Here is a 25,417-nt window from a genome sequence, read left to right on the forward strand (position 1 = left end):
CAAGATTCAAGAATTGTTAGCATTCTGCCACATTCACCTTCTTTTTACTTTTATTGGTTTGCAGAACTACCGGAAAGTAAATTGCAGAATTATGAGATTTCACTCTTAAATATTTCAGTGCACATCTACTAAGATTCCCCTATAAAAACAGCAGTACCACTACTGAGGGTCTTAATCAGTCCTTGGTCCCAAAACATGTTGGTCAGCTACAACCAAAATAAAGGACAGCAGTCATATACAATTCTGCTTGAAACCTGTACAAGAGGTAAAAACAATTGAATGATTTTGTAAGAGGTGTGGAATAAAGACAGACCACTTATAAACACAGTATATAAGAAGTAATAAATAGTTTTAATATTGGATGGTGGTGGCTTTTTTCACACACACACTACTGGCCTCACCCCAATCCTTTTATTTACTCTGCTCCTTCAGAGGCAGAATGATTGGTGAACTAGGAAGGATGACTAAGTGTATTTGGTTAGGCTCCATACTTCTTCCTCTTAGAAGTGGGCCTACTTCTAGAGATAACGGGTTGGCCAAAAAGTTTGTTTGGGTTCTTCTGTAAGATGTTATGGAAAAACCCAAACGAACTTTTTGGCCAAACCAACATGCTCCTCTGCTCCTTAAATGCCTCAACTCTTCCCCAGGCAGATCAGTGCTGTGTGAACAGGCCTGCCCTGATCCTGGGCTGTCTGAGACTGAAGGGTTGAGTCTCCTTAGTTTTGGGGTTCAGTATTAGACGGAGCAATTGTCTAAGAGATCTAAAGGCAAGTCCTCCAACTAGCATCTACTTTTATAGATCCATGATTCTAAAATGCAAGAAGATTAGAAAACATACTATTTAAAGGTGAGGAAAGGCAACAAAACTACCTCCACCATATCTGATAGCAAAATGTGACCTCAGCCGACATCAATCTGTTTATGGTCCTGCAGAAATATCAATATATTTGATCACAGGGTGCTGTTTTGGACCTGCTGGAGATGTTACATAATAAACATCTCCATTACATTAGCTCTTTCAAAACAAAGAACACTGAATTCTGAAAAAACATTTGAGAAGGGATTACGGGCCTATAAAAAAAGTAACATTATAGTCCTCACATTTATTCTTTGTTTAGAGCCCAGTAGGGAAGAGAGGTACTATTTGTTTCTGAGTACGAGAAAAAAAGACTTGGCTATACAGTTGAGCACTGAGCAACATGCGTTTGAACTGTGCGGGTACACACAGACATGGATTTTTTCCAATTAATACATACTACGGTACTGCACAGTCCATGGTTGGTCAGTCTGCAGATGTGGAACCCCGAGTATGGAGGGCCCGCTGCAAAGTTAGACTCATTTTTCACTGTGCAGAGGGTCAGTGCTCCTAACCCCCACGTTGTCCAAGGGTCAACTGTATATATCACATGCCCGTGGCTCATTTATTTTATAACTGGAGGTTTGTACCTCTTAATTTCCCCCTTCACCTATTTCATCCGCCAACACTCCTCCCCTCTGGCAACCACCTGTTTGTTCTCTGTAACTATGAGTCTGTTTTAGCTTAGTTTGTTTTTGTTTTGTTTCTTAGAGTCCACATATAAATGAGAATATACAACGCAAGGAATATGGTCAATAATACTGTATTAACTTTGTATGAGGACAGTTGCTTTCTAGACTTATTATGGTGATCATTTCATCATGCATGTAAATGTGAATCACTCCATAGTATACCTGAAACTAAAGTAATATTGTCAACTGTATTTTAATGAAAAAAGAAAGACTTAGCTATAGATTGAAATCTTAGCCATCTTCCTGAATTCAGGCTAGTTACATACCCCTCCGTGTTTTAGTTTCTCTGTTCATAAAAATGGAAATGATAATAGAACCTTGGTAGTCATAATAAGTCTTGCTCACAGGATATTTTAAAGTTATATGAGATTGTAGATAAAATACTGAACTCCTGTACTTGTCATTTTAATAGCTGACATTTACTCCACTGTTATCTTAGGTTATAGTGAAAATAACAGAAACAAAAAGATGCAGGCCAAGCAGTTACATTTTACGTAAATCATAAAATGTCAAATAAGTAAAAATATTAACTAACTAGGTTAATATGTAAAATTATTAACTAGCTGGGAAAACACAAAGGACATAATTTCTAAGCCCATGTGATATACTGTGCTCCAGAATAGATAGTATTAGCACATGTAACCCAACTAAAGTGATTTGTAACAAAACGAGAAATTTCCATGTTACACATAAGGATTCCCAATTTATACCATTTCTTGACTATTACTTCCAGGAATCCTTGAAGGCATCTGTGAACACTCTTTTCCATCTTTTTTCAAACCTAATCTTGCTTTGAATTATGTGTTAAAAGGAGATACTGATTTACTTCTAGGTATTTTGGTTAATTATCCTGTAATGTATTGGCTAATATCACTTTATCAATTCAAAATAATTATATTTATCAAAAAACAACAGAAATATGATCAGACATATCATGTGACTAGGGCTATACTTTAGAATTGAGTTTAGAGCTAAGTTTAAAGCAGAATAGATAATGCTACTTTATTCTATTCATCTACTCAGTTTTTGTTTATATTGGGAATAAGTCTATGTGTGAGACCAAAGGACGTGGCAAAAAACAAACAAACAAGATAAAAAAGAGAAAGAGACAAAGAAAATGCTGCTCAGCTGCTGATTAGTGAGCCTTCTAGAATACTTGTGCAAATTATCAAAACTATAAAAAAAAAACTGAATTAACTAAAGATCTAGGCCAGGGATATAAACTCAGATAGTTTCAAAATTCAGGCAACTCACAAACCCTGGGCTAGAAGAGAAAATATGTTGCCAAATGGAAATGGTATGCCCCAAGAAGATAGAAATAATTTATTTTTGCCCTATCTCTTCATTTTCCAAATTTATCTAATTCAAGAGTTTAGCAAGTTGTTTGTAGTAGCCAGTTTCAAGATGGTCCTTAATGATTCCCACTCCCACCTCCTGGTTTCCAGGGTTGTGTAGTCCCTTCCACATTGTATTAAGGGTGGAATGTGTGATTAATAATAACATACTGCAGAAGTGTATGTCACTTCCAAGATTAGGGTATAAAAGAATATGGTTTCTACCCTGGATACTCTGAATACTGGTGTTCGCTGTGACCCCCACCCACACTATTCTGTCCTCTTGCTCTCTCATCACTCACTCTGGAGAAAGCTGTCCTGTGAGCGGCACTGAGGAGGCTCACAAGGAAAGGAACTGAAGTCTCCTGCAAACAGCCAAATGACTGAACTGGGAAGAAGATTCTCAAGACCAATCAACTCCCAAATGACTGAAAAGGAAAACAACACAGCAAAAGTTATGTGATGAAGCTCAAGCAGTGCTCAGAGAGCAATTTATAGCAATAAACACATATATTAAAAAAAAATTCAACCCAGTAACCCAATAACCTAACCTTCCTCCTTAAGAGAAAACGAATCAAAAATTAAACCCAAAGCAAGTACAGAGAAGAAAATAAATAAAAAGTTAGGGCAGAAAAAAATAAGATAGAGAATAGAAAGACAACAGAGAAGAGCAATAAAACCAAAAGTTGGTTCTTTGAAAAGATCAAAAATTTGACCAAGAATAAAAACCAGAATAGACTTAAGTTTGTAAAATCAGAAATGAAGGAAGCATTATCAGCATTAACATTAAAGGTAATCAAGAAATACTACCAAAAAAAAAAAAAAAGAAAAGAAAAAAGCTATACATCAACACATTAGGTATCCTAGATGAAATGGCCAAATTGCTAGAAAGACACAAACTATCAAACTCACTCAAGAAGTAACAGTAAAACCTGGACCTGCAAGTAAAAAGACTGAATTAGTAACCAAAAATCTTGCCACAAAGAAAAGCCCAGGGACAAACAGATTTACTGGTGAATACTATTAGATATTTAAAGAGGAATGAAAACCAATCCTTCACAAACTCCAAAACAAGAGATGAGAACACTTCCCAACTCATTCTATGAGGGCAATATTAGCCTGATACCAAACCTGGACAAAGAAATTACATGAAAAGAAAACTACTAAACGAAATGAAAACTAACCATTATGAATAGACAAAAATCCAGTTGACCCGACCCTTGAGCTACATGGGTTTGAGCTGTGCGGGTCCACTTATATGTGGATTTTTTCAACAGTAAATACTACAGTACTACACAATCTGTGACTGGTTGAATCTCTGGATGTGGAAATGCAAATACAGAAGGCTGACCATAAGTCATACACAGATTTTCAACTGCATGAGGGGCCAGCCCCTATCCATCACATTGTTCAAGGGCCAACTCTCCTATCACACAGAAACAGGCAACACATAAAAAGGATTATACAATAAGACAAGGTTGTCCACGCTCACCATTATTATTCAACATAGTTTTGGAAGTTTTAGCCATAGCAATCAGAGTAGAAAAAGAAATAAAAGGAATCCAAATCGGAAAAGAAGAGGTAAAGCTGTCACTGTTTGCAGATGACATGATACTATACATAGAGAATCCTAAAGATGCTATCCGAAAACTACTAGAGCTAATCAATCAATCTGGTAAAGTGGCAGGATACAAAATTAATGCACAGAAACAAAATTAATGCACAGAAATCTCTGGCATTCCTGTACACGAATGATGAAAAATCTGAAAGAGAAATTAAGGAAACACTCCTATTTACCACTGCAACGAAAAGAATAAAATACCTAGGAATAAACTTACCTAAGGAGACAAAAGACCTGTATGCAGAAAACTGTAAGACATTGATGAAAGAAATTAAAGATGATACAAACAGATGGAGAGATATACCATGTTCTTGGATTGGAAGAATCAACACTGTGAAAATGACTCTATTCCCCAAAGCAATCTACAAATTCAATGCAATCCCTATCAAACTACCAATGGCATTTTTCACAGAACCAGAACAAAAAATTTCACAATTTGTATGGAAACACAAAAGACCCCGAATAGCCAAAGCAATCTTGAGAACGAAAAACGGAGCTGGAGGAATCAGGCTCCCTGACTTCAGACTATACTACAAAGCTACAGTAATCAAGACAGTATGGTACTGGCACAAAAACAGAAATATAGATCAATGGAACAGGATAGAAAGCCCAGAGATATACCCACGCACAAATGGTCACCTTATTTTTGATAAAGGAGGCAAGAATATACAATGGAGAAAAGACAGCCTCTTCAATAAGTGGTGCTGGGAAAACTGGACAGCTACATGTAAAAGAACGAAATTAGAACACTCCCTAACACCATACACAAAAAGAAACTCAAAATGGATTAAAGAACTAAACATAAGGCCAGACACTATAAAACTCTTAGAGGAAAACGGCAGAATACTCCATGACATAAATCACAACAAGATCCCTTTTCACCCACCTCCTAGAGAAATGGAAAAAAAAACAAAAATAAACAAATGGGACCTAATGAAACTTCAAAGCTTTTGCACAGCAAAGGAAACCGTAAACAAGATGAAAAGACAACCCTCAGAATGGGAGAAAATATTTGCAAATGAAGCAACTGACAAAGGATTAATCTCCAAAATTTACAAGCAGCTCGTGCAGCTCAATATCAAAAAAACAAACAACCGAATCCAAAAATGGGCAGAAGACCTAAATAGACATTTCTCCAAAGAAGATATACAGATTGCCAACAAACACATGAAAGGATGCTCAACATCACTAATCATTAGAGAAATGCAAATCAAAACTGCAATGACATATCATCCCACACCACACCAGTCAGAATGGTCATCATCAAAAAATCTACAAACAATAAATGCTGAAGAGGATGTGGAGAAAAGGGAACACTCTTGCACTGCTGATGGGAATGTAAATTGATACAGCCACTTCAGGGAACAGTATGGAGGTTCCTTAAAAACCTAAAAATAGAACTACCATACAACCCAGCAATCCTACTACTGGGTATGTAACCTGAGAAAACCATAATTCAAAAAGAGTCATGTACCAAAATGTTCACTGTAGCTCTATTTACAATAGCCAGGACATGGAAACAACCTAAGTGTCCATCGACAGATGAATGGATAAAGAAGATGTGGCACATATACACAATGGAGTATTACTCAGCCATAAAAAGAAACAAAACTGAGTTATTTGTAGTGAGACAGATGGACCCAGAGTCTGTCACACTGAGTGAAGTAAGTCAGAAAGAGAAAAATAAATACCATATGCTAACTCATTGTGTGGAATCTGAAAAGAAAAAAAAACTGTTCCTGAAGAACCTAGGGGCAGGACAGGAATAAAGACGCAGATGTAGAGAATGGACTTGAGGACACCGGGAGGGGGAAGGGTAAGCTGGGACGAAGTGAGAGAGTGGCATGGACTTATACACACTACCAAATGTAAAATAGATAGCTAGTGGGAAGCAGCTGCATAGCACAGGCAGATGGGCTTGGTGCTTTGTGACCATCTAGAGGGGTGGAATAGGGAGGGTGGGAGGGAGACGCAAGAGAGAGGAGATATGGGGTTATATGTATATGTATACCTGATTCACTTTGTTATAAAGCAGAAACTAACACACCATTGTAAAGCAATTATACTACAAAAAAGATGTTAAAAAAAAAAAGGATTATACATCAAGACCAAGAATCACAAGAATACAAGGTTAGTTCAACATATGAAAACCAATCAGGCAATGTAATGTAACGTATTAATAAAGAACAAAATCCACATAATAATCTCCATAGATGTAGAAAAGCACTTGATACCTTTTCATGATAAAAACAATGTACAAACTAGGAATAGAAGGAAACTACCTCAATCTACGAAAGAGCATCTATGAAAAATCTACAGATAACATCACACTTAATGGTGAAACATTGAAAGTTTCACCCATAATATGAGAACAAGAGAAGGACTCTTGTCCTTGCTCTCATTACTTCTATTCAACATGTACTGGAGGTTCTAGCCAGTGCAATTAGGCAGGAAAAAGAAATGAAAGTAATTTGGATTGAAAAAGTAGAAGTAAAACTCTTTTTACAGGTAACATAATGTTGTATATACAAATTTGTTAGGAATCCACACACACAAAATTTTAGAACTAGTAAGTTCAGCAAGGTTACAGGATGCCATATCAATATACAAAAATCAATTTTACTTCTATACAATGGCACTAAACAATTCTAAAAGGAAATAATTAAGAAAATAATTCCATTTACAACAGTATTAGGAAGAAAAGACTTAACAGGAATACGTTTGACAAAACATAAATAAACAGAAATACATCCTGTGTTCATGAACTGGAAGGCTTACTATTGTTACATGATAAGAACTCCCCAAATTGATCAACAAATTCAACACAATCCCTATCAAAACCCTAGCTGGCATTTTTTTTTTTTTGCGGTACGCAGGCCTCTCTCACTGTTGCGGCCTCTCCCATTGCGGAGCACCGGCTCTGGATGCACAGGCTCAGCGGCCACGGCTCATGGGCCCAGCTGCTCTGCAGCATGTGTGACCCTCCCGGACCGGGACACAAACCCGCATCCCCTGCATCGGCAGGCGGACCCCCAACCACTGCGCCACCAGGGAAGCCCCTAGCTGGCATTTTTGTATAAACTGACAAGGTGATTCTAAAAAGCATACTGAAATGCAAGGAATCCAGAATAGCCAAAATAATCCTGAAAAAGAACTAAACTGGAGGATTAGCAATTCCTGATTTCAAAACTTACTATAAAGTATAATAATCAAGCCTAGGTGTTAATGTCCTAAGGATAGACATATAGATTAATAGAGTAGAACTGAGCCCCAAGATAAACCATTAATCTATTTTTGATAAGAGTACCAAGACAATTCAGTGGGGGAAATCATTGTCTTTTCAACAAACTATGCTAGGACAACTGGATATTTACATGCAAAATAATGAAACTGGGGCTTCCCTGGTGGCGCAGTGGTTGAGGGTCCACCTGCCGATGCAGGGGACACGAGTTCGTGCCCCGGTCTGGGGAGATCCCACATGCCACGGAGCGGCTGGGCCCGTGAGCCATGGCCGCTAAGCCTGCGCGTCCAGAGCCTGTGCTCCGCAATGGGAGAGGCCACAACAGTGAGAGGCCCACGTACCAAAAAATAAAAAAAAAAAAAATAATAATAATAATGAAACTGGACCTTCACCTCATACCATATAGAATAATTAACTCAAAATGCATCAATGACCTAAATGTAGGAGCTAAAACTATAAGAATCTGAAAGAAAACATACATGTAAATCTTCATGGCCTTAGATTAAGGCAATGATTCCTTAGATTCGACACTAAAACACAAGCAACAAGAGAAAAAAATAGATATAATGAACTTGATTAAAATTGAAAACTTCTGTACTTCAAAGGACACTAAGTGAAGAGAGTCCACAGAATAGGAGTAAATATTTACAAATCACATGTCTGATAAGGGTCTACTGTCCAAGTATAAAGAACTCTTATAACCCAACAATAAAAAGACAAATGCCCAAATAAAAAAACAGCAAATGATTTGAGTAGACATTTGTCCAAAGAAGATATTACTAATGACCAGTAAGCACATGACAAGTTGATTAACATATTAGTCTTTAGGGAAATGCAAATCAAAAGCACAATGAGATACCATTTCACACCTTGAAGGAGAATTATAATAAAAAGTGCAGATAACAAGTGCGAGTGAGAATGTGGAGAAATCTGAGTCTTCATACACGGTAGGTGGGAATGTAAAATGGTGCAGCCATTTTGGAAAATAATTCTGAAAACACATTAAAAAATGTAAACACAGAATTACCATATGACCCAGCAAATTCCACCTCTAGGTATATAACTACGAAAACCGAAAACATATGTTCAATCAAAAGTATGTATGGGGCTTCCCTGGTGGCGCAGCGGTTGAGAGTCCGCCTGCCAATGCAGGGGACGCGGGTTCGAGCCCTGGTCCGGGGGGATCCCACATGCCGCGGAGCAACTGGGCCCGTGAGCCACAGCTGCTGAGCCTGCGCGTCTGGAGCCTGTGCTCCGCAACAAGAGAGGCCGCGATGGTGAGAGGCCCGCGCACCGCGATGAAGAGTGGTCCCCGCTCGCCACAACTGGAGAAAGCCCTCGCACAGAAACGAAGACCCAACACAGCCAAAAATAAATAAATAAATAAAGGCAAGAACCATTTCCTTTATATTAAAAAAAAAAAGTATGTATGAATGTTCACAGCAGCATTATTCACAACAGCCAAAAAGTAGAAACAACCCAAATGAATGTCAACTGGTGAATGTATAAATAAAATGTGGTATATCCATACAATAATTATTCAATCATAGAAAGAAATGAACTGATGCATGTTATAACAAGAATGAACCTCAAAAACATGCTAAATGAAGGCTGCACATAGTGCAATTTCATTTATATGAAATGTTTAAAACAGGCAAATCTACAAAGAGAGAAATCTATTAGATTAGTGGTTGCCAAAGCCTGGAGAAGAGTAAGAGAATGATGAGTGAGTGTTCATCTAGTAATGGGTTTCTTTTTCAGGGTGAAGAAAATGTTCTGGAATCAGACAGCGGTGATGGTTGCAAAACTCTGTTAATGAGTGTACTAAAAACCACTGAATTTTATACTTTAAAAAAGTGAATTTTATTGTATGTGAATTATAACTCAATTTAAAAAAATAGGAAGAAAGGATAAATTAGAAAGTGGAACTTAGAGCCCAGAAGGCAGATTCAAGAGCCATAAAGAATTTTTCCTTAAGATCTAATCGAATAACTTCCAACATTTGCCCAGCTGGATTTCAGGATTGCTATGGAACAGTGACCCCTGTGTGCACCCCATTTTGCCATTTTTGAACAAGAGTGTTTACAGTGGTTATCCTATGCCTATCCTAACATTGTATGTTGGGTGTGTGTGAGCAAGTAATTTGCCTTTTTACTTTTAAAGGTCTACAGATCAAGAGAAACTATATTTGAAGTGCTATACCAAAGGAACTACACTCAAGGAACTTCATTTGTATCTGAAACTGAGTTAGATAACAAGAGTGTGGTCTCTGAGATGATGTTGTAATAAGATAAGACTTTTGGAGGTCTTGGGCAGGGGTGAGTGTATTTTACATATGGGAGAGATGTGAATCACCAGAACCAACTGATTCCAACTTCCTTGTATTCACTCCTTTGTTCAGTATTCTTCCACACTCATAGGTAGCATATAATGCTACTATTTACCTAGAGAGAGAGTTGCTCTTAGGACCAATCTAAGAATATCTGTGTAGGCTGTCTCAATTATGAGACTGTCAAAGTGGATAATATTGGTCACTAATCCAACAAAAATTTTAAAGACCAGGATGATGGTATTTTTCTTATCTTCTCTTTCTCCAAAATCCATTTCCCTTCTCTCCATGTTTGATATGTATTAACAATTAATACTTGTAGCACTTTATTTAACATGAAGACTTCTGACACACATTGGTATCATTTAATGACAAATATCATATTAGTGCAGATAATGATATAACGAAAGGTAAGAAGGAAAGCATAGTTCTACTGAACCACTTATGGTGTACAGTTGTTGCCCTTGCCTCCTATTCTTCCCCAAATATTTTTTTTCTAAAAATTTCAATCTACAGAAAAGTTGAAAGAAGAGTACAATGTACTTCCACAAAATTTTACCTCTATAGATTCAACAACTATTGACATTTTGCGTCATTGGATTTACACATAAACTCACACACACAGGTTATTTATGGGTGAAGCATTTGAAAGTTGCAGATATCATGAAGCTTTAACTCTACTTAAGAAAAAAAGAACAAGAACATTATGATACATAACTATAATGCCATCACCCCTTTCAAAAAATTTAACACAAAAAATATAGTCCCCAACTTTCCTCATTATCTCCTTTACAGCTTTTTCCTCCCCAATCTCAGGTTGCAATCTAGGGTTACACATTGTATTTTTTTTAACATCTTTATTGGAGTATAATTGCTTGACAATGATGTGTTAGTTTCTGCTTCATAATAAAGTGAATCAGTTATACATATACATATGTCCCCATATCTCTTCCCTCTGGCGTCTCCCTCCCACACTCCCTATCCCACCCCTCTAGGTGGTCACAAAGCACCGAGCTGATCTCCCTGTGCTATGCAGCTGCTTCCCACTAGCTACCTATTTTACATTTGGTAGTGTATATATGTCCATGCCACTCTCTCACTTTGTCCCAGCTTACCCTTCCCCCTCCCTGTATCCTCAAGTCCATTCTCTAGTAGGTCTGCATCTTTATTCTCGTCTTGCCCCTAGGTTCTTCATGACCACTTTTTTCTTTTTTTAGATTCCATATATATGTGTTAGCATACGGTATTTGTTTTTCTCTTTCTGACTTACTTCACTCTGTATGACAGACTCTAGGCCCACCCACCTCATTACAAATAACTCAATTTCGTTTCTTTTTAAGGCTGAGTAATATTCCATTGTATATATGTGCCACATCTTCTTTATCCATTCATCTGTTGATGGAAACTTAGGTTGTTTCCATGTCCTGGCTATTGTAAATAGAGCTGCAATGAACATTTTGGTACATGACTCTTTTTGAATTATGGTTTTCTCAGGGTATATGCCCAGTAGTGGGATTCCTGGGTCATACGGTAGTTCTATTTGTAGTTTTTTAAGGAACCTCCATACTGTTCTCCATAGTGGCTGTATCAATTTACATTCCCACCAACAGTGCAAGAGGGTTCCCTTTTCTCCACACCCTCTCCAGCATTAATTGTTTGTAGATTTTTTGATGGCCATTCTGACCAGTGTGAGATGATATCTCATTGTAGTTTTGATTTGCATTTCTCTAGTGATTAGTGATGTTGAGCATTCTTTCATGTGTTTGTTGGCAATCTGTATATATTCTTTGGAGAAATGTCTATTTAGGTCTTCTGTCCATTTTTGGATTGGGTTGTTTGTTTTTTGATATTGAGCTGCATGAGCTGCTTATAAATTTTGGAGATTAATCCTTTGTCAGTTGCTCCATTTGCAAATATTTTCTCCCATTCTGAGGGTTGTCTTTTCATCTTGTTTACAGTTTCCTTTGCTGTGCAAAAACTTTTAAGTTTCATTAGGTCCCATTTGTTTATTTTTGTTTTTATTTCCATTTCTCTAGGAGGTGGGTCAAAAAGGATCTTGGTGTGATTTATGTCATGGAGTGTTCTGCCTATGTTTTCCTCTAAGAGTTTGATAGTGTCTGGCCTTACATCTAGGTCTTTAATCCATTTTGAGTTTCTTTTTGTGTATGGTGTTAGGGAGTGTTCTAATTTCATTCTTTTACATTTAGTTGTCCAGTTTTCCTACCACCACTGTTCTCACACACTCGTACCAGATTTCTATGCAGGTTCTTGTAAGTAACTCTCGATGTTACATCAAACATTATAATGGCACACTGAGCTTGGATATAATAGCCATCTCTCAGTCCACCAAATTTCTCCTGACCAGCTGTATCCCATACATTGAACTGAATAGGTCCTTTGCTGGTATGGAACACAAGGGGATGGACCTCAACACCCAAGGTAGCTACATACTTCTTCTCAAATTCACCAGTCGGATGACGTTTCACAAATGTAGTTTTACCAGTACCACCATCACCAACCAATACAAGTTTGAACTGAACTTGGGGTTCTCCTTGGGCAGCCATTGTTATGTTACTCCTCCCGGCTGCCTCCCGCTGTCGCCACTGGGACGTCCCGATCCCCGGCCCCGCAACCCCTGCCCTGGCCCCCTTCTTACTTATTTTAGATCCACTTTACCGATCTAGGACTGAAAGTAACATGTTAATACACCTGAGGTGTTTGTCCTTTACTCTGAATTCTCTCAAGTTTCTGCTTTATGAAGTTCACTGCTATATTATTTGACACAGATATTAATACTATTTATGAGTTAAGGCCCTTAACAAAGTTTTTTGTCCTCAAGACAACCAATGTAATTTGGTATGCAAGAGAAATATTTTGAGTACTTCACATTTAATTGTACAGAATATTTTTAAAAATGTCTAACCCAAGGGTTAAATTTTCATAAATTAAAACAATTTTATTCCTTCATCAGGGGCATTCTTAAGTGTAATAGCCCTTTTTTTTACTACAATGTGTGCGGTGCTGAAGAACACAAGGACTACTAGGTAGAGCTTAGTGCCACTGGTTTGACTCATGCTAGGGTACCAGTAATTTTAACCAACATTGCTCTTGCACCATCAGTTTTAAGGTCAACACAGCAAAAGTGGCAAATAACATCTTAGAATCATATTTTATAAAGTTTTGACCTTGCAGATTCCTTCAATGATTCTTAGAGACCCAAGAGTTCCATGTGTCACTCTTGGAGAACCACCAAACTTAGTATATTTTTAACCCATAATAAATAGTACACTGGAAGGCAATATAGAAGAATGGTTGGAAATACATCATTGTAATCAGATACACCTGGAATCAAATTTCAGCTCTGCTGATTACAGGCTGTATAACGTTGTGTAAGTTACTGTATAAGCCATAATCTCTTTATCTGTAAAGCAGTTTTACTAATAGTGTCTAAAGGAGTTGCTTCAAGGATTAAATGAACTAATGTATAGAGAGTGCTTACCCAGTGCTTATCACATAGTCCTCAAAAAGAAGTAACCTAATTACATAATTTTTATATAATGCAACTATTTTCTAACAATCCCTATCAGGAGAAAAAAATTAAAGACAATAATTTGGGAAATCTCCCTAGACCAAAAACTTTAAAAATGAGCAAAATACTTGAAGCATTAAATTCCTAGAATTTTAGGATGTAAAATTTCAGATACCAGCAAATTTTGACATTTTCACTTTAATAGCCTTTTTAAAAAAATTGTTTTAACTTTATCTTTTCTATTTTATCTTTGCATATTATTTCACCAGTTGTGTTGATATCTTGTCTGCCTTTCTCCTAATTATTTAGGGTTACTTTATTTTATTTTGTATTTTATTTATTTATTTTTGGCTGCGTTGGGTCTTCATTGCTGCGCGTGGGCTTTCTCTAGTTGCAGTGAGCAGGCGTTACTCTTTGTTGCGGTGCGCAGGCTTCTTATTGTGGTGGCTTCTTTTGTTGTGGAGCACAGGTTCTAGGTGCGCAAGCTTCAGTAGTTGCAGCTCACGGGCTCAGTAGTTGTGGTTTGCGGGCTCTAGAGCGCAGGCTCAGTAGTTGTGGCACATGGGCTTAGTTACTCCGCAGCATGTGGGATCTTTCCAGACCAGGGCTCGAACCTGTGTCCCCTGCAATGGCAGGCGGATTCTTAACCACTGCACCACCAAGGAAGTCCCTTAGCGTTACTTAAAAAAAAAAAAACTCCTTCACTTAGATGCCCCGCTGACTTACTAAATTTCCAATCTTTTGCTTAATATAAAAATTTAAGGCTATAAATCTCCTTCTATCAAATCCTATAAGTCTTATAAGCTTTAAAATATATTTTTAATATTATTTAGTGCCAAATATATTCTGATAGCCATTAGGATTCCTTCTTTATCCCATAAATTACTTAGAAATATAATATTTCCATATGCACAAACATTCCATGAAAGTTGTCTTTTTTGTTACTGACTGCCATCTTAACTGAACTGTATCAAGAAATATGGTCTGTGTGATATCAGTTTTTACATGTTGATAATGGCACAAAATGCAGTCAGTTTTTATAAAATTTTGAGTATACTTGAAAAAATGTTTATTTTACAAGGTTTCAAAATTTGCAATGATTGGGTTTGGGGCTCCATGTATGTCCATAAACTCAAACTTATTAAAACTATGTTGTTCAAATCTTCTTTCTTCTCATTAACATTAGATCTGTTGGACTTAACAAGATCTTAAACTCCCTATGATGTTCTCCTTGTACTTTTGATAATTTTTGCATCATATTTTCAGGCTGTGTTATTCTGACACACATATTCACAACTGTCATGGTTTTCTGGTGAAACAGTACCTTTTATCATGATATAAAAATCCAATTAATTTTTAATATTTCTGTCTTCATAAGTCATTATGCTTGATGTTATACATTGTTATGCATATTTGGTCAGGCTTTTACTAGTGTGTATTTTTTTCCAGGCTTTCACATTTTCAAAGAGTCTTTTATAAAGAACATATAGGTGGATTTGAATTTTTAATCTATCTAATAATCGATGTCTTAATTGGAGAACTCATACTACATCTATTTAAATAACTAATATTCCTATTTATTCCTATTTTTTGCTTTTATAGGTCCCAATTTTTCTTTTGAAAAAAATTTTCCATGTATTTTCCCTCTGCTACTGGTTTGAAACTAGTATCTCTAGAGCTATTCTTTCATTACTTAGCCCCAAAAATTTCAGATGTGTTATTTTTCCTTGTCAAGGAAAGTCTGAAGTTAATAAATATATTTGCTCTATTAAAAAGGGCTGTACAATGCTTTAATTCCACTCATACCACTCTAGGCTTACATGCTCTTGTTTTCAGGTATTAACAGGATTTATTAATCCCACAAGTAGCTATTATTTTTATTATCTTAGGCAATCAGTTTTTCTTTAGATTTACTTCAATGTTTACCAGTTCGTACTTTCATTCCTCCTTGCATTTCAGACTTTTTTTTCAAGATTGTTTTATTTCTTCCTCAAGTATAACCCTCAGAGGGTTTTTTGTTTTTGTTTTAAGTCTATTGGAGGTAAAGTTTCTGGTTTTTTCTTTCTTTTTTTTTTTTTTTTTTGCGGTACATAGGCCTCTCACTGTTGTGGCCTCTCCCGTTGTCCCCTGCATTGGCAGGTGGACTCTCAACCACTGAGCCACCAGGGAAGCCCCTGTTTTCCGTTTTTTTAACCTGCAAAAAAATTTGTTTCTTGAAAGAGCTTTTACCAGATCCTAAGTTGATAGTCACTTTCTTTTGTAGGAGTCCATTTCTGCTTAGAAAGCAGCTGTCAGTCTTATTCAACTGTAAGTAATCAGTCCCGTACTTCTGGCTGTTATCAACATTTTCTCTTGCTCTGCAGTCTTCAACTAAGTCTGATGCGAATTTATTTTCACTCATCCTGTTAGGTAACACTAGGATCCCTGAATATGATTCATGTCTTTCATAAATTCTAGAAAATTCTCTGGTAGTATCTCTTTAAATATTGCCTCTCTTAAATTCTATTTAGAATCCCCACCTTAAATTCTGATTAGACACACAATACCTCATTTCACTATATTTTTCATGTCTCTTAGCATCTTTCAAATTTTTCATTTTGTTGCTGCATTTTTTGTGACTTCTTCAACCTTTCCAATTATCAATGACCCTCCCAAATGTAACTGGTTGTTTAAAACTTTCATTATGTTTTAAAATTTCATTATTATATTTTTCATTTTTAGACATTCTATTTGGTTATTTTTTATACATGTTGGGTAGTTTATGATAGTCTCTAGCTTTTACTCATGCTTTTAATTTTAAACTTCATATTTCTTTAAATAGATTAAAACATACCCTTTTTATATTCTTATCTTTTAATTACAAAATCCAGTCTTTGAAGGTTGGTTCTGGTTCTTTATTATTTCTGTCAACAATTATAAACTGTTTGCTTATGTGTTTTATGATTTATTTTATTTTGGGGGGAATGAATTCATTTTTTAAAGAACTTTATATTTGGGACTATTTTGAAAACAAAGATGATTAAAAAAGTTTTTTTTATTGTGGTAAAATACACATAAAATTTACCATCTTAACCATTTTAAGTGTATAGTTTAGTTCAGTGGTATTATATACATTTATAATGTTGTGCAACCTTCAGCACTATCCATCTCCATAATTTTTCATCTTACAAAACTGAAACTATACCCATTAAACAATAATCTCTCATCCCCCTCCACTCACAGCAACTGCAATTCTACTTTCTGTCTCTATGATTTTGACTACTCCAACTACCTCATATATAAGTGGAATCACACAGTATTTGTCATTTTGTGACTGGTTTATTTCACTCAGTGTAATATCCTCAAGGTTCCACCACGTTGAAGCATATGTCAGAATTTGCTCCCTTTTAAGGGTGACTAATATTCCATTGTATATATACACTACATTTTGCTTATCCATTCTTCTGTCCATGGACAACTGGGTTGCTTCCAATGCAAGATGATTTTAAATTAAATTCTAGATTTTTGAATTAGTTTGAACTCAGAGATTCTTAAACCCTGTGGCAATTAGTCAATGGCTAAAAATTACCAGGGGAGATTTTCTCCTTTTAGATACAGATATATATTCTTGCTCTCTATTTTAAGTTTTGATTTTTAATCTAGGATTTTTCATTGTTTCTTTAATGAGAGCTTCATATTTCTAATCGTCTATATTTCCAGAATCAAGAAACCAAATCTTCCTTGGTTATAAAATTCCTTGTCATTTCAAAAATAAATACTTCTTTAACAATTCATTTAAAAAACAAATTATTCACATGCCTTACGTTTAAAAGATATAATTCATGTAAACATACAGAATTATCTCTTTAGACAGTTTAAATATACTAAGGTGATTTATGTTATCTACCTTTAATAACCTTTGACGCTTAATGATGTAGTGAGGCATTTAAACTTCCTAGGGGAACATTCTGAGCAGCTCTAACCCTGTGGAAAAATTTTAAGTCTAAATGTAGAATAATAAGCAAAAGAGCAAATGATTTTTCAATGTTGTCATATCTCATGAAAATTCCTGAAGATTTAGTGTTGAATTCTCATAGGAAAGGGTAGAGTTGGTTAAATCCCCACAGTAAAACACTCCTTGGGGCAGAGTTACTCATCATGACAAAAAGCAACTCTTTGCTATCTTTTTGATATGCCTTTATGTTTCAACATTAAGTAAGATCTGAAAAGCCTATGGGAACCATAAAGTAAAAATCAGATTAAGGGAAAAAAATCTATGATATGCTTTCAGAATCTTTCCTTCCTTAATAAAACTAAAAAGCAGATGATATTAGAGAACTTTCAGAATAAAGAATCCAGTATATATAGTCTATGCCTTCTTAAAAACTAAGATCACCTGGTTCTTTGAAAATGTCATTAAAATTGATAACCTCTAACCAGAATGCCAAGAAAGAGTGGCAAGACACAAGTTACAAACACAGAAATGAAAAAAAAAGCCATCACAATTGATCTCATGAATATTAAAAGGATGATAAATAAACATTATGAACAACTTCATACCCACAAATATGATAACTTACACGAAACAGACCAATTATTTGAAAGACACAATCTGGCAAAACACACACAAAGAAATACATAACATGGGTAAGCTCATATCTGTTAAAACTGAATGAATAATCACCTTTCAAAGCAGAAAGCACCAACCCAGATGGTTTCACTGGTGAATTCTACCAAGTATTAGGGAAGAAATTACACCAATACCCTACCATCTCTTCCAGAGAATAGAAGAGGTGGGAGTACTTACCAATTCATTCTAAGGTCAGCATTATAGTAATACAAAAGAAAGATAAAGACAAAACTACAAAGCAATATCTCTCATGAAAATAAATTTAAAAATCTTGCTAAATACTAGCAAATCAAATCCAACAATGTACAAATGGAATTATACACAATGACCAAGTGGAATTTATTTCAGGTATACAAAGCAGATTCAACATTTGAAAACCAATTAATGTAATCGAGCACATCAACAGGCTAAGAAGAAAAATCATATGATCACCTCAACTGATGCAGAAAAAGCACCTGACAAAACCTAATACTCATTCATAATAAAAACTCAGCAAACCAGGAACAGAGGAGAACTTCTTCAGCTTGATAAATAACATCTACAAAAACCTACAACATCATACTCAATGGTGAAAAACTAGATATTTTCCCCCTAACATCATGAACAAGGTAAGGATGTCCCATCTTATCACACCTATTCAGCATCATAATGGAAGCTCTAGGTAACATAATAAAAAGCTCTAGGTAACAAGAAAAAACAACAAGAAGTACACATTCGGGGAATAAAGAAATAAAACTGTCTTTGTTCACAGATAACATGATTGTCTATATGAAAGACTCAACAAAAAAATTCCTGGATATGAATACAGTGAGAAGTTTGACAAAGAGATGCAAGATATAAAGAACCAAACAGAGATGAAGAATATAATTTAACTGAAATGAAAATTACACTACTAGAAGAAATCAACAGTACATTAATGATACAAAGAGACAGATTAGTGAGCTGGAAGACAAAAGCAGTGGAAATCACTGAAGCTGAACAGAAAAAAGAAAAGAAATGAGAGCAGTTTAAAAGACCCCTGGGACAACATCAAGCAAACGTACAGTCCCACTAGAGGAGTCCCAGAGGAGATGAGAGAGAAAAAGGGGCAGAAGACATAATAGCTAAAAAATTAATTAATATGGGAAAGGTCCAAGAAGTACAGAGAGTCCCATACAGGATCAACCCAAAGAAGACCACACCAAGACACATTGTAATTATAATGGCAAAAATTAAAAATAAAGAGAATATTAAAAGCAGCAAGGGAAAATCAACAAATTACATAAGGGAACATTCATTCAGCTACCAGCTGACTTTTCAGCAGAAACTCTGCAGGCCAGAAGGGAGTGGCATGATATATTTGGAGTAATGAAAGGGAAAAACCTACAACCAAGAATACTCTACACAGCAAGGCTTTCATTCAGATTTGATGGAGAGATTAAAAGTTTTAGAGATTAAACAAAAGCTAAGAGCTCAGCTTCACCAAATCAGCTTTATAAGAAATGTTAAAGGCACTTGTCTAAGTGAGAAAGAGGCCACAACTGGAAACATGAAAATTATGAAAGGAAAATCTCACTAGTAAAGGCAAATATACAGTAAAAGTAGTAAATCAGCCACGTACAAAGCTAGTAGGAAGGTTAAAAGACAAAAGTAGTAAAATCATCTATATCCTTAATTAGTAATTAAGGGTACACAAACAGAAAGATGTAAAATATGATTCAAAAACTAACCATGGGGGGAGGGGAGTAAAAATATTGGGGTATTAAAAATGAGTTTGAAATGAAGAGATCAGCAACTTAAAATAAATAAATAACACACACACACACACACACACACACACACACACACACACACACACCCCTACCTCATGGTAATCACAAATCAAAATAGATACACAGACAAAAAAGAGAAAGGAATCCAAACATAACACTAAAGACAGTCATCACATCACAAAGAAGAGAAAAAAAGGAACAAAAAAGAACTATAAAACCAACCCCAAAACAGCTAACAAAATGGCAATAAATACATACTTATCAATAATTACTTGACACACTGACTGAAAGTGAGAGGATGGAAAAAGGTATTCCATGAAAATAGAAATCAAAAGAAAGCTGGAGCAGCAATACTTGTATCAGACAAAATAGATTTTTAAAACAAAGACTGTAGCAAGATACAAAGAAGGACATCACACAATAATCAATGGATCAATCCAAGGAAATATAACAATTATAAACATATATGCACCCAACAGAGGAACAACTAAATACATAAAGCAAATATTAACAGTCCTAAAGGGAGAAATTGACAGTAACACAATAACAGTAGGGACTTTAACACCCCACTTACATCAACAGACAGATCATCCAGACAGAGAATCAACAAGGAAACTGGCCTTAAATTACACATTAGATCAAGTGAACTTAATAGATATATACAGAACATCCCATCCAAAAGCAACAATATATACTCTTTTCAAGTACACATGGCACATTCTGCAGGATAGATCACATGCTAGGCCACAAAACAAACCTTGGTAAACATAAGAAAACTGATATCATATCAAACATCTTTTCCAACCACAATGCTATGACACTAGAAATCAACTACAAGAAAAAAAACTGCGAGAAACACAAACATGTGGAAGCTAAACAATGTGCTAGTAAACAACCAATGAATCACCAAAGAAATCAAAGAACAACAAAAAAATACATAGAGACAAATGAAAACGAAAACACAATGATCCAAAATCTATGGGATGCAGCAAAAGCAATTCTAAGAGGGAAGTAAGTGATACAAGTGTAACTCAGGAACCAAGAAGAAAGAATCTCAAATAACAACCTAACCTCACATCTAAAGGAACCAGAAAAAGGAGAACAAACAAGTCCTATAAACAGAAGGCAAGAAATCATAAAGATGAGAGCAGAAATAAATGAAATAGAAGCTTAAAAAGCAATAGAAAAGATCAATGAAAATAAGAGCAGGTTCTTTGAAAAAATAAACAAAATTGATAAACCTTTACTCAGACACATAAGAAAAAAAGAGAGCAGGCCCAAATCAATAAAATCAGAACTGAAAAAGGAGAAGTAACAACCAACACCACAGAAGTACAAAGGATCATAACAGATGAAAAACTATATGCCAGTAAAATGGACAACCTAGAAGAAATGGACAAACTCATAGAAATGTATACTCTCCCTATACTGAACCAGGAAGAAACAGAAAATATGAACAGACCAGTAATGAAATTGGATCAGTAATAAAAAAAAAAACTTCCAGCAATGCTGTTCATAGCAGCAACAATGCTGTTTAATAGCCAAGATCTGGAAGTCACCCAAGTGTCCACCAACAGATGAGTGGATAAATAAGATGTGGTGTATATATATATATATATATATATATATATATATATATACACACACAATGGAATACATTCAGTCATAAAAGAAGAATGAGATTTTGCTACTTCCAACAATGTGGATGGACCTGGAAGGTATTATGCTTAGCGAAATGAGACAGAGAAAGAGAAATACTGTATGCTATTACTTATATGTCAAATCTTAAAAATAAAACAAATGAATGACTATAACAAATCAGAAACAGACTCACAAATATAGAGAACAAACTAGTGATTATTAATGGGGAGAGGGAAGGGGGTGGGGCAGGGTAGGGATTAAGAGGTACAAACTACTATGTATGAAATAAATAAGCTACAATGATATATTGTTCAATGTAGGGAATATAGCCAATATGTTTTAAGTTGAAATGGAGTATAATCTATAAAAATTTTGCATCATTATGTTGTATAACTGAAACTAATACAGTATTATAGATCAACTACACCTCAATAAAAATAAAAGAAAAAAGTCTATTAGGGTGAACATAAGATTATTCTCATTTTAACTTATTGATTTGAGGAATCAAGGCAATAATAAGGTTACTAGGTCATGGATTATTATTTAGATTATTATTCTTTCAGTATACTTTTGGATTCAAAAGATTAATACAGCATTTAGAACTGTTGTCTATATATTCATTAGAGGATGATAATTTTTCAGATTTTGAACCAGTTACTTTTATTCTGAAAATGCACTGACAATGTTCATATTATTCTGTACTCTTAAAAAAAAAAATTACATATAACATTGTTTGGAAAAATTAAAAAAAAAAATCCTGGAACTAATAATAGCAAGGTTGCAGGATACAAGGTGAATATACAAAAGTCAATTATCTTCCTATACACCACCAATGAACAAGTGAAATTTGAAACATAATGCAATTTACATTAGCACCCTTTTAATGAAGTACTTAGGTATAAAGCTAAGAAAATATATACAAGATCTATATAAGGAAAACCACAAACAGATGAAAGAAATCAAAGAACTGAATAAATGGAGAGACATCCTATGTTCACAGATAGAAACTCAATATTGTTAAGATGTCAGTTCTTCCCAACTTTATAGTTTCAATGTAATCCTAATCCAAATCCCACAATACTTTGTGGGTATTGACAAACTGATTCTTAAGTTTATATAGAAAGGCTAAGGACACAGACACAGTAGCAAAAAAGAGCCATATTGGAGAACTGATACTACCAACCTCAAGACTTATTATAAAGCTACAGTAATCAAGACAGTATGATAATGAGCTCAAACAGACAAACAGATCAGTGAAACAGAACAGAGCACCCAGAAATAGACCCACACAAACAAGAGTCAACTGATCTTTGATAAAGGAGCAAAAGTAATCAAATGGAGAAAGGACTGTCTCCAAGAAATGATGGTGGAACAACCAAACAACCAATGCAAAGAAAGAACCTAGACAAAGACCTTGTATTTTTCACAAAAATGAACTCAAAATAGGTCATACACCTAAATGTAAAACACAAAACTATAAAACCACAAGAAGACAACACAGGAAAAACTCTTGGTGTCTTTGGGTTTGGCAGACTTTTTAGATAAAACAACAAAAGCATGATGCATGAAAAAATTTGATAATGTAGACTTTTAAAATTAAAAGTTTTTAATCTGTGAAAGATTCAACTTAAGAGAATGGAAAGACAAGCCACAGACTGAGAGAAAATATTTACAAAACACTTACCTGATAAAGGGCTTTTATGTCCAAAATATATAAACTCAACAATGAGAAAATGAAACACTGATTAAAAACTGGGCAAAAGATCTGAACAGATTATCTCACCCACGAAGATACGCAGATAGCAAATAAGTATATAAAAACAACTGTAAATTAAAGAACTGTAAATTAAAACACTAAAAAGATACCACCACACACCTATGAGAATGTCTAAAATCCAAAACACTGACAACAGCAAATGCTGGTGAGGATGTGGAGCAAAAGGAATTCTCATTCATTCCAGATGGAAATGCAAATTGGTACAGCCACACTGGAAGATAGTTTGGCAGTTTCTTAACAAAGCTAAAGTCTTACCATAGGATCCAGGAATTGCACTCCTAGGTATTTACCCAAATGAGCTGAAAACTTATGTCTGCATATAAACTAGTGAATGTTTATAGCAGCTTTATTTATAATTGCTAAAAATTGGAAGCAAACAAAATGTCCTTCAACAGGTTAATAGATAAACAAAACTGTGGTATATCCACAGCATGGAACATCATTCAGTAATAAAAAGAAATGAGCTATCTACCAAGCTACAAAAAGACAAAGAGGAACTTTAAATGCACATTACTAAGTGAAAGAAGCCAATCTAAAAAGGCTATATACTGTATGATTCCAACTATATGACATTCGGGAAAAGGCAAAACTATGGAGACAGTGTTTGACACAAGTTGGGGCAAGGGGTAGAAGGATGATTAAGTGGAGTACAGGGGATTTTCACAGTAGTGAAACTACTGTGTATAACACTGTAATGGTGGATACATGAAACTGTACATTTATTAAAACCCACACGACTGTACAGCATACAAAAAGTGAACCTAATGTAAACTATGGGCCTTATTTAATAATAATTTGTCAACACTGATTCATCAATTGTAACAAATGTACAACCAGCAATGAAGGATGCTGATAATAGGAGAAACTGAGTGGGGAAAGTATATGGGAACACTGTACTTTCTGTTCAACTTTTCTGTAAACCCAAAACTGCTCTAAAAAATGAAGTTTTATTAATTTACCAAACAAAACAAAAAATTGGATTAAGTAAAAAATCCATTTGATTTCACGTACTTTTCTTCCTGTAAAAAAAACTATTCAGTAGGTGGCACCAGAGACCCTTTAGAATAAGGAATTACAGCCGTACTATTCAAAATGCTTAGTTTTGATGCTGATACATGCGTTGAGACTGTATTTATTCACTAATGAATAATATGATTGATGCTCTTGAAAAAGTGTGTTATAGACAACTAAATTTAGATGCAAATTTTATTATTCCATAAGTAGGTAAATAATCATGATAATCTAGGAATGCAGATCTGATGAATTATGGAACAACAGTAATCTTACACTATGGGTAAATAAAAAAGGTGCTATATTAAGCCATTTAAAAAACAAATTCCAACTCACATTTTGACAACTACATAGCACATCCATTTGACACTTCTTGACTACTAGTGAGCAAGTATCTCATTAATAAATTGTTTGTTTCCACAGACTAAAAGCAGTCACTAAATGTGGCATCAAGGCATTTTAAAATTCATTTTCTCTTCAAGCCGGGACAGAAAAAGTATTATGCCTTTCTAAAATGCAGACGATGAAACATGTTAACTACCCACCGAGCAACTATTGCCTGTCCACCCACTGGGATTCAATCTAACATACTCAATACACAGTTTTACAGAGAACAAATGAAGTAGCCCTGACTTATAAAAAATAATCTCTTCCCCATCTTCTCATTTATATCACTTTAAAGTGATCTTATTCAGGTGCTCAGGAATTATGTATTTTACCCATTAATGGAGACCGAATACCATATACTAGCACTTTGGTGGAGATAGGAGAGAAGGGGTAGAAGAAAGGAGGGAATCAAAGAGGTATCTGGAGAGAAGAGTAAAACATATTCTTATTTTTCCAAATTTAGAACTCAATTCTCAAAAACAAATGATCAACAAGGCAGCATGTGGCTGAAATATAAAAACAAGTATATTAACCTTTAATTATCATTATAGAGTTCTGTACAACAGAGAATTGTTATTTAACATTTATTTCCAATAAAAAATACTATCCAGTGCCCTAAAACGAATTAATCCAAATTTT

General features: G+C 35.2%; 1 protein-coding gene across 11 annotated transcripts in view; it reads right to left on the minus strand.

The window, feature by feature from the left end:
- Positions 1–25,417, minus strand: part of LCORL (ligand dependent nuclear receptor corepressor like) — a 171,031-nt gene that overhangs the window by 60,877 nt on the left and 84,737 nt on the right. The window contains exon 5 of one of the 11 annotated variants that reach the window (XM_060299192.1): positions 14,109–14,225. The exons of the other annotated variants lie outside the window; for them this stretch is intronic. Coding sequence (XP_060155175.1) covers positions 14,170–14,225 — 56 coding nt within the window. The 3' untranslated portion in view covers positions 14,109–14,169. Of the gene's footprint in view, positions 1–14,108; positions 14,226–25,417 lie in introns of those variants that run through there. 11 annotated transcript variants of the gene reach the window in all.

Source organism: Globicephala melas, chromosome 5 (assembly GCF_963455315.2).
Source record: "Globicephala melas chromosome 5, mGloMel1.2, whole genome shotgun sequence".
NCBI classification, from domain to species: domain Eukaryota; kingdom Metazoa; phylum Chordata; class Mammalia; order Artiodactyla; family Delphinidae; genus Globicephala; species Globicephala melas.